Raw genomic sequence first — 15,017 nt, 5'->3', positions numbered from 1 at the left:
AACATTTAAACCCCATCAAATTGGGTTAATTATTGTGGTTTGATTTTAGACTTGTCTTGTTTTTATTGTATTCATATATTTTTTTAATAGTCCACATTTAAAATTAAGTTATTTAAAAATCAGATTTTATCAATAAATTCATAGGTTTACCCAAAAATCTATTTGATAGAAAATTGTTACTAAGTTTTTTTTTTACAATAATATAAAGTTGATCAAAAAATTGAATTTTAAAAGGTTTTTTTTTAGACATTTACACCAACGCCCACCATGGGGCTCGAACCCATGACCACAAGGTTAAGAGCCTTGCGCTCTACCAACTGAGCTAGACGGGCTGGTGAGTTTAAGTTTTTACGTATTTTTATATCTTCAATCACATATTATAGATTAAATATAAATATTTTTTTTTTAATAATTTAGAAAAATAATATAATAATGATTCTAACAAAAATAACAATGGACAAACTGTCAAATTAAGACTTCTTATTACATGTTAATTTGAATAACTATTTTTCATAAACAAATAATATTTGATAACCATTATACATAAACAAACTAAAAACATAATGAATAATGAATAAAACATTATCCATAAACTTATCAAAATATAAATCATAAACCAGAACCATTAACCATACAAAAAAAAAAAAAAAAAAAAAATAAAATATAAACAAGTTTGTTCAATAAAACACAAAACAAAAACTACACATTTCAATATTCATATAGCTTTGCTCTCTTAGAAGAAAAATATTGATTTCTTACTATGAAATTCCTCTCCCACGTTGACTGAATAAATTTTCACTTCCACCTTCATCTTTCTCTACACGAATAATCTCTTCTCCTCCAATTTTAACATTTTATTACTTTTTTTTAGTAACATAATATTCTTTCTTCAACCATCTCTTTTTCTTAAGCTTAAACATCTTTATTAATAACAAAAAATTTCTCTTTAAGTTTCAATTTTAAGTTGAAGAGTTGATTTGTTAAGGGAAACTATGAATGAATGACAATGAATGATGGTCATAGAATCGAACGATGGGTGAAGACAGAACTAAACAGAAGTGTAGATTAAGATCGGGCAAAAAAACTGTATCATATTATCAACTTATTTTCTAATATATATTCATTATATCATCCACTTATTTTCTAATATATATTGATACATATCAATATATCCATATTTTTGATAGTATATTGTTTATTTATTAACTAGTTAAAAAGAAGTAATATATATTATTTTTTTTATAAATAATATCACTTAAATTATAAATAACAACGTTAAAAACGATTAAGATAAAATCTCGTTTTTGTATAACTATACTAATCAATAACCCCAAATTGGTTAATAAGGAGCCTCAATTTAATAATTCCGCATAATATCAATATATAACTTTTGAGACATATAAATAGTATAATATAACTTAAGTTATCATTCTACATATTCTTCATAAGTGTAAGGGTCAAATTGTATGTTCAGGTCTTCCTTATTCCTTCCCGGCGTCTCTTTCATCAACCAGACCGCAATTTGCTTTCTCTCCTTCTTCTATGGTCACTGCTCGGCCGCCGGTCAGACTCCGGCCAGATTCCGGCCATATTCTTCTACGGTAGGTGAATTGTAGTCTATTCAATTTCAATTTCCGGCAAAAGTAGAAGCTTGAAATAGATCCATTTCAACATTTTTTAATAATGCCCTCCACGTGTTTGTTTTTATGCCACAATGGGAGATTAATCATGGGAAACCCAAAAAAATCAATAATGTTGTCTTTGGTTGAAAATTTCTTCTTTATTTTCGTTCATTTGAAAGAAATTGGCTCAAAATCTTCCATATTTCTGAATGGTTCTTATCAATCTTATTTATTCTTCAGATGATTTACTAGCCATGGGAAGTGAAACTAAGATTGAGATTAACAAAGAAGGTGAATTGACTGAACTTTATCAATTTGATATCATTTTTCTTAATGCAATTTATGCTTGGGTTGTGGTTTCTGATTTGAAGGTTCAGCTGGGAATTGGGATCATGATTGTTTAGGGAAATAGACCAAATTGAAATCTTGATCAATCCCAGAAAAGAAGAATGGTAAGCCACTTGAAAGTTTATCATACAAATCTATGATCATTTAGTGTCTTTGATGGTAAAAAGGAAGAAGAAAACTAGTTGTTTGATTCTTTAGAGTATATTAGAGAAGGGTTTTTGTGATAATGAATGGGTTGGGTGAAAACAACCATACTTCAAAAGGACTTAAAATGATCTTGATTGTTTTTGGTGGATCATTATTTGGGGTGAAAGAAATTGGAAAATATTTGAAGGAAAATCTTATAATTTGAAAGATATTGTGGATTGCATGTTTGAAAACAAATACTTATAATTTCCTTCCAAAAAACTTATTAAATGTATAATGAAATTTCAGTTTATTAAGCCAAATAATACAGGATCCAAACAACCATGAATCTTAAACCCAGAATAAAATGATTGTTCTTCACCTCCTTTTCATCATTTTTAAAGGGTGAAAGGTTTTTGGATGGATGGTTTTCATTTTCCAATATCACTGATGAAATGATCAATATTAATATATTTATTTTTTTACTTTTTGGCTTTTGGATGAAGAATCTAATGACATTGTTTGTAGATATGAATTCTTATGCTAAACCACCTAGAAACCACCTAGTGGATGGATCCAGAAATTTAGGTGAACGGATCCAGAAATTTGAGTTTGGTTGTACTTAAAAAAAAAATTGGGTGGACTTATAAAAATAACGAGAAAATTATGAATAAAATGAGTGTATAATGATAAGTTTTTGTCATTTTTTAATAGTTAAATAAACAAATTGTGAATTAAATTGAAAAAAATTAAGAAATTAGAGGGTAATGTAATATTTTTACAGTAAATTATTATATTTTCTTTTAGGGATGACTTATAGATTCGTCAATGCATCTAACTAAATAAGTTTACTTAGAAACTCAATTTTATTATAAATTATTTCTTCATTTTACTAAAAAAAAATAAAATAAAAGAGATAATGTCTAAAAAAATAAAACTTTTCTTGTGGATCATTTGGTCTAAATCTATAGAATTTTTTTTTTCTTCTGCAAAATGTATTTTCTATCATTCCTCTTTATAATTTTCTTTTCTATAACTTAAAAAGACTTGCAAAACATATATTTGTCATGAATCATTAATTTCATATACCATGATTTTCATGGGAGATTTTGTTTGTCCAAAGTCCTCGACACATGTCTCTTGCAATATCCTAAACTTAATGCTATTCTATCGGGTCAAAGGCTCGCAATTTCCTAAGCTTAAATGTTATTCTATTGGTCAAAGGCTCGTTGGGAAGTCGGAACAAACCATTGTCACTTTACAAAAAGGTAAAAAAAAGATTTAGAGAGTTTTGTCTTAGCATATGTTAGACAAGACTTTGCTTATTCAAAGCTAAATAAAGAGCCTAGATTTCATTTTTTTTAATTTTAATTTGACTTATATATATGTTTATATATATGTGCTCAAAACCACTTAAATTTCAATTTATTTCATTTGAAGTTGCACTAAGTAATAATAGGGATGGTAGTGAGCCAACTCTCAGATGCTAAAAAATATTAAAAAGAAAATGAAACATGTTTACATAACTTTTTATTATTATACATATTTTTTTTGAATTACACTTATTTGTCAATTTTATTTTATTTTTTGTAACTTAAATTTTTATTTTTATTTTTTCATTCCCCAACAACATAACTGTTAATCCATTTATCAAAACAAAATTCAACAGGATTTTGTTTTCAGCCTATTAATCTTATTATCTCTAAGACCTTGGACAAAAGAAATTTAATGAACTCATAAATGTTTTTTTTTTTTTTTTTATGTGGGGACCTTTTTTTAAATTTTTCTTGATTCATTAATTTGTTTGAAAACAATGTATCTAGGGTGAAGTTAGAACTGGACACTTGTGGTCCTATCTCATGTGTTGGGACAACATTAGGTTACCGACAACACTAGACCAACGGTCGGTCGTGCCATTTTTCTGATATCCTAAAACACAAACACAAGTTTTATTTTAAAATATATATTTATAAGTATATTATAATATATATAAAAAATCGATAATTTGAAATATATTAAACCTTCTAGTCTATTATAAACTTTAAAAAGTTTTAAAACAATTATATTAAAAAAACAAACAATAAATTTCAAAAAAACCAAAAAAATCATTTTTTTTATGATTACTTTAAACGAAAAATTATTGTTCAAACGCAGTTATTCATCTTGGATCCTGGTGTTCAAACGCAGTTATTCATCTTGGATCCTGGTGTTTAATTTTAGTTTAAAAAAAAGATAATTATTATTTATAAAAATGTTAAAAGTATTCAAATTGTAAAAATATATGTTAAATATTTTGGTACAAATTTCAGAAGTCATGAATAATTAATTTAATTGGGAAAGACGGTTCTATTTTAATGATGGTTCATTGCTTTAGAAAATTGTGGGTTGACACGATGACTAATTCATTAAATATGTTTTGATTTTATTAAAAACGCGTTGGAGCTGAATCAATTATTTAAAATAATGTCATTGTTATGTCTCTTTCTCATTTATATTATTATTTTAATAAAGTATATAATCCAAAATATATGTCAGTTGATAGTCTATTTGTAATTTATTGTTATGAAATTGTATTGATTAATAAAATGATTATAATTTGCAAAATGAGTCTTTATACATAATTTGTTTATATATCTTATATTTGTTTTGAATTTAGAAATATTAGGAATATAATTATGAAATGGTTCGATTTAATGTGTCAGCTAGATTAAAATTTGAGATCTTTTTGTTAAAAAAATTAAAATTAAAATTTCCTAGATAAGAATTTTTTTTTTAATAAATTAATACTTATTATATTTTTAAATTGAGTTAATTTGTAATGTGACTAACTTCTAATTGTACATAATATTATTCCTCAAAAATTTAGAAATCAATTTAGATTATGTGGAAATTTTCACATTTCATTCAAATCATTCTTTATTTATAAAATTAGAAAATTCAAGCGTGTATTGAATAAATTATACAATTAAAATGATATTTCTTGAGATATGGACACTAATGTGTCGAATAGTTAGCATTTAACTTGACTGCTAAACGACTTAAACGACTTAGATAATCCTTATTCTCTTTAATTTATAAGGTTATTATAAATAAAACAAAAAAATCAGATTAAATTTCACTTAAAATGTTTTAAATAAAAACGAAAGTGATGGTTCATATGTGTATACTAACTTTCTATATTAAAAAAAAAAGAATTAAATTTTTTTAGTTTTTTTTTTAAATAATATTTTTGTGATTTATCTATCCTTGATTCTTAATTAATGAGTTAATTATGATTATTTTGAAATGAATTAATATAGATATAATTTTAAATGTTTATTTAGTTTACTCAATGAGTTGTTTAGAGAATATATACTATTTATTGAGGTTAAACTTCCTTATAAGACTTGATTTTACATTTAATTTTCAATTTTTCGGTATAATATTTTTTTTTAATTAAAATGACTTTCTATTTTTTTAAACTAATTTTATATTTTCTTGTAAAATAAAAAATTTCTTTCCATTTCATAATAATATATCCAAAATTAATTTTTATTGTCCATCCATAAATTTATTCAAAAATCTTTAAGAATGTCATAAAATGTTTTTATGAGGAATATAGTATATATAAAGATTAATTTTAAACATACCACAAATAGATTTTAAGTGAGATTTTTGACAATATAAATGATGTGCTCAGAATAAACTTTTGTTGCTAAAAAGGTAATATGAAGTGTAATTAAATTAATTATTTAATACCAAATAAGTTAATAATTTTAACTTTAATTAAATTGGTTAAATAATGTAAATATGTTACCAAATCATTTTAATTAAAATGGTAACGAAGCTTAAATTGCGGTGAGATTGATTCTATACATGAATTTTAATTTTAGTAATTACAATAAATATATATTATATGTGAGATTTTAATTTGATTTTCCAAATTAAAACTTGTGTTTAAAATTTTTTATAACTAGATTGATCCAAATTAATATAAATCTCTTTTCACCACTTTTTACCCCAATCTTAAGAATTGTTTATCATAGAATAAGTAAAAACTCATTAATAAAATACAATCCCCGAAGAGAACAATTGATAATTCAACTAATTTTACAGACCTTTTATACAAAAATGTACCATTAAATTGTTAGAATTGATTTGAGATTTTTAATATTGGTTAGTTCGATTTGTTCAATTAAAAAATTGGTTAATTCGTCACAAATAATTGTTAAATATTACAAATATATCTAAAAACTGTATAAAAATTAAATAATAAAAAAATGCATATAAATTGGTTTACTTCAAGTGTGAGCATATTTACTTTTTACTTAAAACAAAATATTTGTTACTATTATTATTTCTAATTTTTAAATAATTAAAAAAAAAATTATTAAAAGATATATATATATATATATGTGTATTAAATCTTATGTATATTTTTATTTTATATAATTAAAGGTCGATTTGACCATTCTACTAACTAACCAACTGAATTCTCAGTGGTTTAGAAAAAAAAATTTAATAATTCAATTTGGTCAATTTAATTAATTTTTAATTCGATTTATGCAATTGATCGATTTTACATATACTTAAATTCAATCCTCTTCTAATTGAGTTAAAACTTATGAATCTCTAATAGAAAATAAAAATTGTTATAATTAAATGTCACCTACCCACAAGTTGTATTTTTTATTTTTTATAATTATCTCTTAACCTTGAATAAGCATGTTTTACATTTGAAAATTAATAATTAAATATTGTAACATTTTCTTACCAAATATATATATATATATATATATAGAATCTTATTTTTATCATTTAATAATTCATGTAATATAATCTTTAGAATAATAAGAAAATCCAAAACATAATAATATAAAAATGTGCTTGTTGATATTTTTTTTATAAATAATCATATAAAATTGCTTCCAAAAAATATGGCTGAAAATCTATGCTGAACTTTAATATTTTATTTTATTTATTCAATCTCTCTCTCTCCTCCATCTCCGGTATAACTGGATTCCGACGACGATCGTCGCCGGATTTTCATCCGCAAAGAGAGAAATGAATCAGAATCTCATCGCCAGATCTAGTGAAATTTGATTCTGATATGAGATTCGACGGCTCTTCATTCATGAATCCATAGCAGATCTACACAACTGAGGTGTCTGAAATTACGGATTCTGCGGTTCTTTCTGTGGCTCCGCAAGGGGCTAGTATTCACGCCGGCTCATTACTTCCGTGCCGACATCTCATATAGCATATGGATAGGGTAAGAATTACAGAAAATGGAAATTCCGATTTCAGTTATCGACATAATCCGCTAGATCAACGATCGATGATTACCGATCGATATGATATGGAAGATATTTCTTCGTCATTTTCATCTCCTTCTCCGTCGATTCCACCTTTGCCGCCGTCGTGTTCATCTTCCGGCGGGACTATAACTGTCGTTTCCGGCGGTGTTCGTTACATTGTTCATCGTGTTACGAAGATGGATACACTAGCAGGTGTCGCGATCAAGTATGGAGTTGAGGTAATACAAATTAGACTGAAATCAATTTCGTTGAATCCTATTTTTGTTTTTGTCTACGTGAATTGATTGATTGATTGCTGTTCTTGGATTTCTAGTCATGATTATCTGACTTTTTTGCAAACTGGAGTTGCAATTGTTGACTTAGAAAGAACTGAATGAGTGCAAATTTCTGGTCATGTTTGATGAACTTTTCCTGATTGAAACTGGTTTTAGGGCTCATGATGAATAGAAATCTAGCCCTAAGCTTAGAAGTTATAGTACTATTTTGGAAATTATTCTCAATGTTACATTCATATATCAATCTAAGTTATGTTCGATGAACTTTTCCTGATTGAAACTGGTACTAGGGTTTATGATGAATAGAAATCTAGCCCTAAGCTTAGAAGTTATAGTCTAATTTGGAAATTGGTCTCATTGATACATTCATGATTCATGCATATATCAATCTAAGTCATTTTGGTTTACTTTGAACAAGTAAATTGAATCATCCATTTTCATCATATCATTAATCATTGTGATTCCTTCGTGTTTATGCGCACAGGTAGCAGACATAAAGAGGATAAACGGATTAGTAACAGACATACAAATGTTTGCTCACAAATCACTTCATATACCACTTTCAGGGAGGCACTTACCATCTCCAAATCTATCAAATGGTTCTGAAAATAATGGGTAATCACTTGTTTCTAGTGCAGAATCATCTGTTTTTTGTTTAATCTGAAAATAAATCTTGTAAAAACCTGTTGCAGATTGAACAATTCAGAGCAGACTCATGTTCGTCGAAGGAACTCTGATCTGTTTGATTCATTCCAGGCGCTAAAACTGAATTATTCTCCGAATAAAACAGTATCCCCAGCCATGAACAGCTTACAAGGATATTATGGTCTTAAACCAAACAATCCATCTGATGGATGTGAAATGTCTGTTTATAGCAAAGGAAGTTCTTCCTCTTCTACTACTACTACTACCCATTACAATCCACCCTTGAGTGTTCATCGCAAATCCAAAAGTCTAGCGAATGGATTGAACGAAAATGGGGAAATTACCAATGCTGAAACTAAAGAAGGGGATTCTGATAAATGGTGCATGAAATTATTCCGTAGAAGGCAGAAATCTGAAGCTGATTTTACATCATGGACACCTGAAAAGATTTTAAAAGAGGATAATAGTTCGGGTGGTGGATTTTCTGCAACAGCAGGTAAAGGATTGGCCTTAAGATCAAAACCAGTTAACAGGAACGGATCGGGATTTGATACAGAGATTGGTAGTTCTTTCGTGAATATTACTGATAGTTTAAGTGGAGTAGTAGGAAAATCTTCAAGTGGTTCGAGTTTACAAGACCAGGATTCTAATGGTTCATCATCTTTGTCGTCTATATGGTCAACATCGAAATGGAGTTTGAAAACGGATTTGCAAGCTTTTTCTAGTGCAGCAATTTCTAAACCCATATTTGATGGTTTGCCGAATCCAATAACTGGTTGGAAAAACAAGGAAGCTCTTGATTAGGTATCATATAGAAGGAAATATAAATGTGGAAAGAAGAAATTGATATGGAGTTATATTAGCATGAGAGGAATTTTGTTACAAAGCAATGAAAGGTACATACTATCTCCCCAATCTTTTATATAAACACATTTATATATATTTGTATGCACACATTGGTCAATTCTCTAAGATTATTTATTGGTATATTTTTATATTATATTTTTATTTTTTGCGACCCGGCTTAACTTTCGGAGTGGCTAGCAAAATAACGTTTAAATAAGAATTGAATATGAAACTTTTAGTCTATTCAATAAGACCCTTGCCAAAACATTTGTATGTCTATTTTTGTTATGACTTCTATTTTCATTTCCATTTAAAGGGTTATAAATATTAATCAAATTAGTGACCCTTGTTATCTTAGGAACTCCTATTAACACTACTTTTATGTTATTAATAGTTTTATTTATAATTTAAGACTAACATGATATCTGTAGTCATTAGATTCATGACTCTTTTTTTATTTTAAAACGTTTTAAGTGAAAATTGAATGATATGTTTCGAGTTTGGTTAATCTTTTACTTACCCAAATTTATTTTTCTCTAAAAAAAAATATATTTGAACATTATTAATATCAACATCCTCAAGCACAATTTGATTTTAAGAACATTTTATTTATATATAATAATAAAATTACAATTATTTAACAATAATACATATATATTTTTAAAGTGATATTTTCTATAAAATAAAATAACATATTTGGTCTAGTAGAGACTTGTTCAGGTAGCACAAAAGAGAATTTACTTTATTTTCACCCCTTATTTAGAAGAGATACAATAATTTGGGTTTCTTATTTATTTATTAGTATTAATAAATCGTTAATCCAACCCTTAAACAGTGGGATAATTTAACTTAATTTGTAATTACAAGAAGGACAAATATAAAAAGGACACGAGAAACAGGCATAAAATCCTGGTACCAGGAAATAGGCATGTGAAGGCAATGACCCAAACCTCAAAGCAAAACAATTGTTTAACTTCAAAATAACTAATTATGGAGTGTTAGGTTAATTCTTCTTTAAAATATATATATATATATATATATTTTTTTTTTTTTATCGAATTTATATTATTTTAATATTGATTTAAATTTAATAATATTTTTATGTTAGAATACATGTGCATAATGCACTCAAACATAGCCGGTTTCAAGAAAAGTTATTTAAATATTTTAAATTAATACAAGCAAATTATCATGTTGTTCTATCTTGTTTTTGTTCAGTTTAGTTGTTTCATTTGTTTATTTATAATATATATTATTTTTATGTATAATAAAATATTAAATTTTGATTCTCAATTATATTTATATTTAACAATTAAGTTAGGTTTAAAAATAATATTTATTATTCTTTACATTGATCTATCTATTTTAAAGTAACATTATATATATATATATATATATATATATATATATATATATATAAAAGCAATTATATTTTTTTATATCAACTGAAAAAAAAAATTATAACTCAAATTATTATTTTTTTTTTATTTTGTATTTTCTTATACTCTATTAAGACCCTAGATTCAGATTGGATATAAAAGATATTTAATTGGTTTAATAATTATTTTGATATCCAACCTTTTACATTTAATCATTCATATTAGATAGTTTTGTTTTAATTAACTAACAAAAATAATTTCAAACAAGATTTATTATTAAAAAAATAAAAAATTAATATATATTAGAATATATTCTTACTAGAAAAAAAAAAAACTCACTTAAATGTATATATGTGAATGTATATAATTGGACAACTAACTCACTTATACTACTAATAAGAGGTCATTTAAACTTGCGTACTTTCAAAAATCGGCTCATTTAGCCTCATTTAGTTAACCATAGTTAATTTTTAATTTTTATATTTATTAATTAAATATTAATATATTTTATCTCTTGTCCCATTTCATTAATTAAATAAGTTAAATTTATTTTTTTTAATTTTTTTATTATTTTTATATTAGTTTCTCTTTTTATTCCATTTATTTTTACTAATTTTATTTTTATTATTCTTAAATTCTCATTTATAAAAACTTTTAGTAATTTATTTATAAGTTTTATATTTTATTGTAATATTTTTTTTAAAGATTTTTTTATTTAATTTAATATTAATAAAAATATAATTAATAATTTTTATTTAATTTTTAATTCATGACTTATAGTAGTAAGAACATTATTTTATATAATATTTGATTGTTATTTTATTTTATTTTTTGTTATTTGATGAATAAATTGTTATTATTATTCGATTCTTAATTATTAATTCATTTATTTTGATGTAGAAGGATTTTATTATTAAAAGGATAAATCACTCTTATATCCCACGGTTTAAAACTAAACAATTTTAAAACAATTAATAATCAATATTAATATAAGAAATATAAAGTTAAAATAACTAAAGTATTTTTATATGTAATAAAATAATTAATAATAATTTTTTATATATAAATAATAATTTTTTATTAAAAAGATAAAATAAAGAATTCATTAATTAATAAAAAGAAAGAGAGAAATTATATTAATATTTAATTAATAAATATATAATTTAAAAGTAAAAATTAATTATAATTTATTAAAATAGAATGAATGATCCATTTTTTTTTATAATATTTATGTTTAAATGACATCTTATTAACAAATATTTAAATAATTAATTGTACATTTACAAAAATCTAAGTGAAATGATTCATTTTTTTTTTTATAATATTTATGTTTAAATGACATCTTATTAACAAATATTTAAATAATTAATTGTACATTTACAAAAAAATCTAAGTGAATTTTTCTTTTACTAAATAACTTTATAAATATATTTTTAATATTTTTTTAATATGATCGAATTTGTTTGATAATTATTATCCAATTATAATATACATGTTGGTTTATAGAGAATACTACGTGGATTGATTTAAAAAAACTCAAATAACGATATTATCATGAAATTTTTCAATCATAAGAAACTATACAATTGAAATAAGTCAGATCTATCCTTCAAAAAAAAAAAGAAGAAGAAAGAAGTCACATAATTCATATAATTCCGACCGCCGGACTAACAATTTGCAAATGAACTCCTCCGGCGATTCCTCTGAAGAAATCCGTTCATAACAATCTGTCTCTTCTTCATCCTATCTTCTTCAAGATCATCATCATCATCAACGACGTCGTTTGATTTCGATTCTCTCTCTAACTGATCAGATAATATTTTCCGGTCACCGGAATATCTAAGAAGAGGAAACGAGTACAAAAAACACGACACCAATACAATCGCACAAATCTTACCCCATACTATCATTACAACCAATGTCAACGCCGCAATATATAAACCGCCCCCATAGCTCCCCCGGTTCTTTTTTCTTCCCGCCGTTTTCATCTCTTTCTTCGCCGGCGCCGGAAGAGAGACAGACCGAGAAAATCCTGCCGCCCGTTTGTTACGGCTAGATGATGACATCACGGGTAACGGATCTTGACACGTGTCTTCTTCTTTCGATGCCACGTCACATCCTATTTGGTCTTCTTCTTCTTTGGGCTGAAAAGTAAAAACAAACAAACTCGTAAATGGAGAGGTTGAGAAAATAAACTATGGGGTAGTTATTTGAATGTTGAATTTTAAGGCCATTTTATTAAATAAATAAAAAAATTAAAAGTAATAATAATTTATTTGACTAAAAAACAAAGAAAAATATTAAAAATATATTTTATACTCTAAAAGAAAGTTAAATGTATATTTTCAAATAAATCAAATTAATTTTATTTTTAAAATTCATAATATTAATATTTTTTAACTAATGGACTAGTTATTATAAATAAGAATTAACTGTTTTATTGAATTTCTAGATAATATATTGGAATTATGAATCATTTCTCATCAATGAAATAATCTAAGTAAAAATATAAAAATAAACTTATTTTTAATAACTTAAACTGGGTTAAATAAAAAATAAATTATTTTAAAATATAAATGAAGTAAAAATTAAGTCACCTAGTTAATATTTTATTTTCAAAAATATAAATTTCTAATTTTTTATATCACACACCTAGCTAGTTCTAATTTTTAATACATGAAACATATATAAAAAAAAAATTATATTCACATTTGTCAAATGTGTGTTTTTTTTTATATTAAAATGTAAATTCAAAAACTAAGTCAAAATTGGCGACAAGTATCCAATTTGACCTATGTCTTATATGTATACTTCTCCTATTATTTATTAAATTATTAAAAAAAAAATTGTAACAATAGAATAGAGTAAATTAATTATTCTTATAAAATAAATTTAAATTAATATTTATACTCATATTTATTTGAATCTTTCTTTTAATAAATTCAAGAAATTAATGAATTAGACAAACCTTTTGAAACTGCGACGATTCAATCTCCGGCACCGGCGCCGCCGTATCTTGGCCGGCCGAGATCGGAAGTACCAACAATCCGGTAGGTTGAACGGCGACAGACGAAGTATCCGATGAGAAAGAAAGCCATCTGCCGGAGATTCTTCTCCGGCGAAGAATCCCATCCTTTGACGATTTCTTGGCTTCGCCGGAAAATCCAAAGCAACTGAAAAAACTGCCGCCGGTGGGATGAGATTTAGAATTTGGTCGGAATTTGGCCATGGAATGGAATGAATTTTAATATAAAAAAAATGAGAAATTAGAATATGGTGGGTGGTTTTGATTTTCCTTTTATAAGGGCTAACTAATTACTAGCTTTTGGGTCCCATTAATTAATTATAGTAATTTATTTATTTTATTACTATGTACTATATATAATAAACTTTTAGAAAATAAATAAATTATTATTATATTTTATAAATGTAAATCTCCATTTTTTTATTAAAGTTGGATTCATTAATGGATTTATATTTGTTTCCTTAAAAACATTACTACAAAAGTTATATATTTTATATTTTTTGTAGTTCTTATTTATTGATTAATTAACTATTTAAGTTAGAGTGAAGTCATGTTTATGAGTTGATACTATTTTTTTTAATTTAAATATATATATGATTGAAAATAATAGTTTTTTTCTAAAATTATTTATTTTAAATATAATGAAGTAGATTACAATAATATTTTTATTAATTTATATAAATAAATAAAAAGTTTATCTCAAATTGTTCACGCGTGGATGGGGTAGTTCTCCTAATAATTGCTGACATGGCTAAAGAGATTATGATAAAAAAAAATTATCATTTATTTATTTTAGTACTGCAATAAACTTTCTTTTAAATATAATTTTTTTTATTGTTATTTTTTCTTTCAAATTATAGAACTTGATTGAGTGAATAAATAAATTTAGTTGCATATCAATAAATAGGTGAAATATGTATTTGTAGATTAGAAATTACATATTGGGAGGGAGAAATATTACTTTTGCATTATCTCTTTAATATCAATTTTCAGAATTAGATTTTTTCCCTGTATTTTATGTATAATTTTTCAAGAATTTAACAATAATAAATCGATGTCACATTGCATTTCCGATATGGTCGAATTCTACGGTTTCATTCTTTCAAAGCCTAGAACTTGCTTTTAGATTTTTGTCCTAACTATTAATTAAGTTACAGTTCATTTTAACGAGTCAATTTCATTTTCTCCACTTATTAACTTGATCAATTTGCTTCCCACAAAATCTACAATGTACTTAAAAAAATGTCTTTATATTTCAAAGTATTGCCTAACTTTAATTATATGTATTTATTGATCCATTGGAATCTTCTAATTAACATACAAGGTTGGCTGCAAAATTTGAGAAAAAAAATTTACTAGTTGAATTTTATTATTATATATGTGTGATTTATAGTTGTTATTATTATATCTCAATCTTTTCATTATCTAAGTTGTCATTCATAGACATGGGTAAT

The 15,017-nt window shown here is 25.0% G+C and overlaps 2 protein-coding genes and 1 non-coding gene across 3 annotated transcripts; 1 reads left to right on the top strand and 2 right to left on the bottom strand.

Moving 5' to 3' along the window:
* Positions 1-259: 259 nt before the first annotated feature.
* Positions 260-332, bottom strand: TRNAK-CUU. Its single transcript has one exon. It is a non-coding gene; the product is annotated as a tRNA-Lys (tRNA).
* A 6,714-nt stretch (positions 333-7,046) lies between these two features.
* Positions 7,047-9,308, top strand: LOC124934421. Its single transcript, XM_047474951.1, has 3 exons — positions 7,047-7,611; positions 8,153-8,283; positions 8,361-9,308. The coding sequence occupies exons 1-3, from the start codon at positions 7,339-7,341 to the stop codon at positions 9,115-9,117; spliced, it is 1,161 nt and encodes a 386-aa protein (XP_047330907.1). The 5' UTR covers positions 7,047-7,338; the 3' UTR covers positions 9,118-9,308.
* A 2,897-nt stretch (positions 9,309-12,205) lies between these two features.
* LOC124935484 lies at positions 12,206-13,767 on the bottom strand. The gene is made up of 2 exons (XM_047475915.1): positions 13,507-13,767; positions 12,206-12,682 (listed from the first exon to the last, which is right to left on the bottom strand). The coding sequence occupies exons 1-2, from the start codon at positions 13,765-13,767 to the stop codon at positions 12,206-12,208; spliced, it is 738 nt and encodes a 245-aa protein (XP_047331871.1).
* Between the last annotated feature and the right edge of the window lie 1,250 nt (positions 13,768-15,017).

Source organism: Impatiens glandulifera, chromosome 4, assembly GCF_907164915.1.
Source record: "Impatiens glandulifera chromosome 4, dImpGla2.1, whole genome shotgun sequence".
Taxonomy (NCBI): domain Eukaryota; kingdom Viridiplantae; phylum Streptophyta; class Magnoliopsida; order Ericales; family Balsaminaceae; genus Impatiens; species Impatiens glandulifera.
Note: the sequence above shows the minus strand (reverse complement) of the source record. Positions and strands in the feature narration are given on the sequence as shown.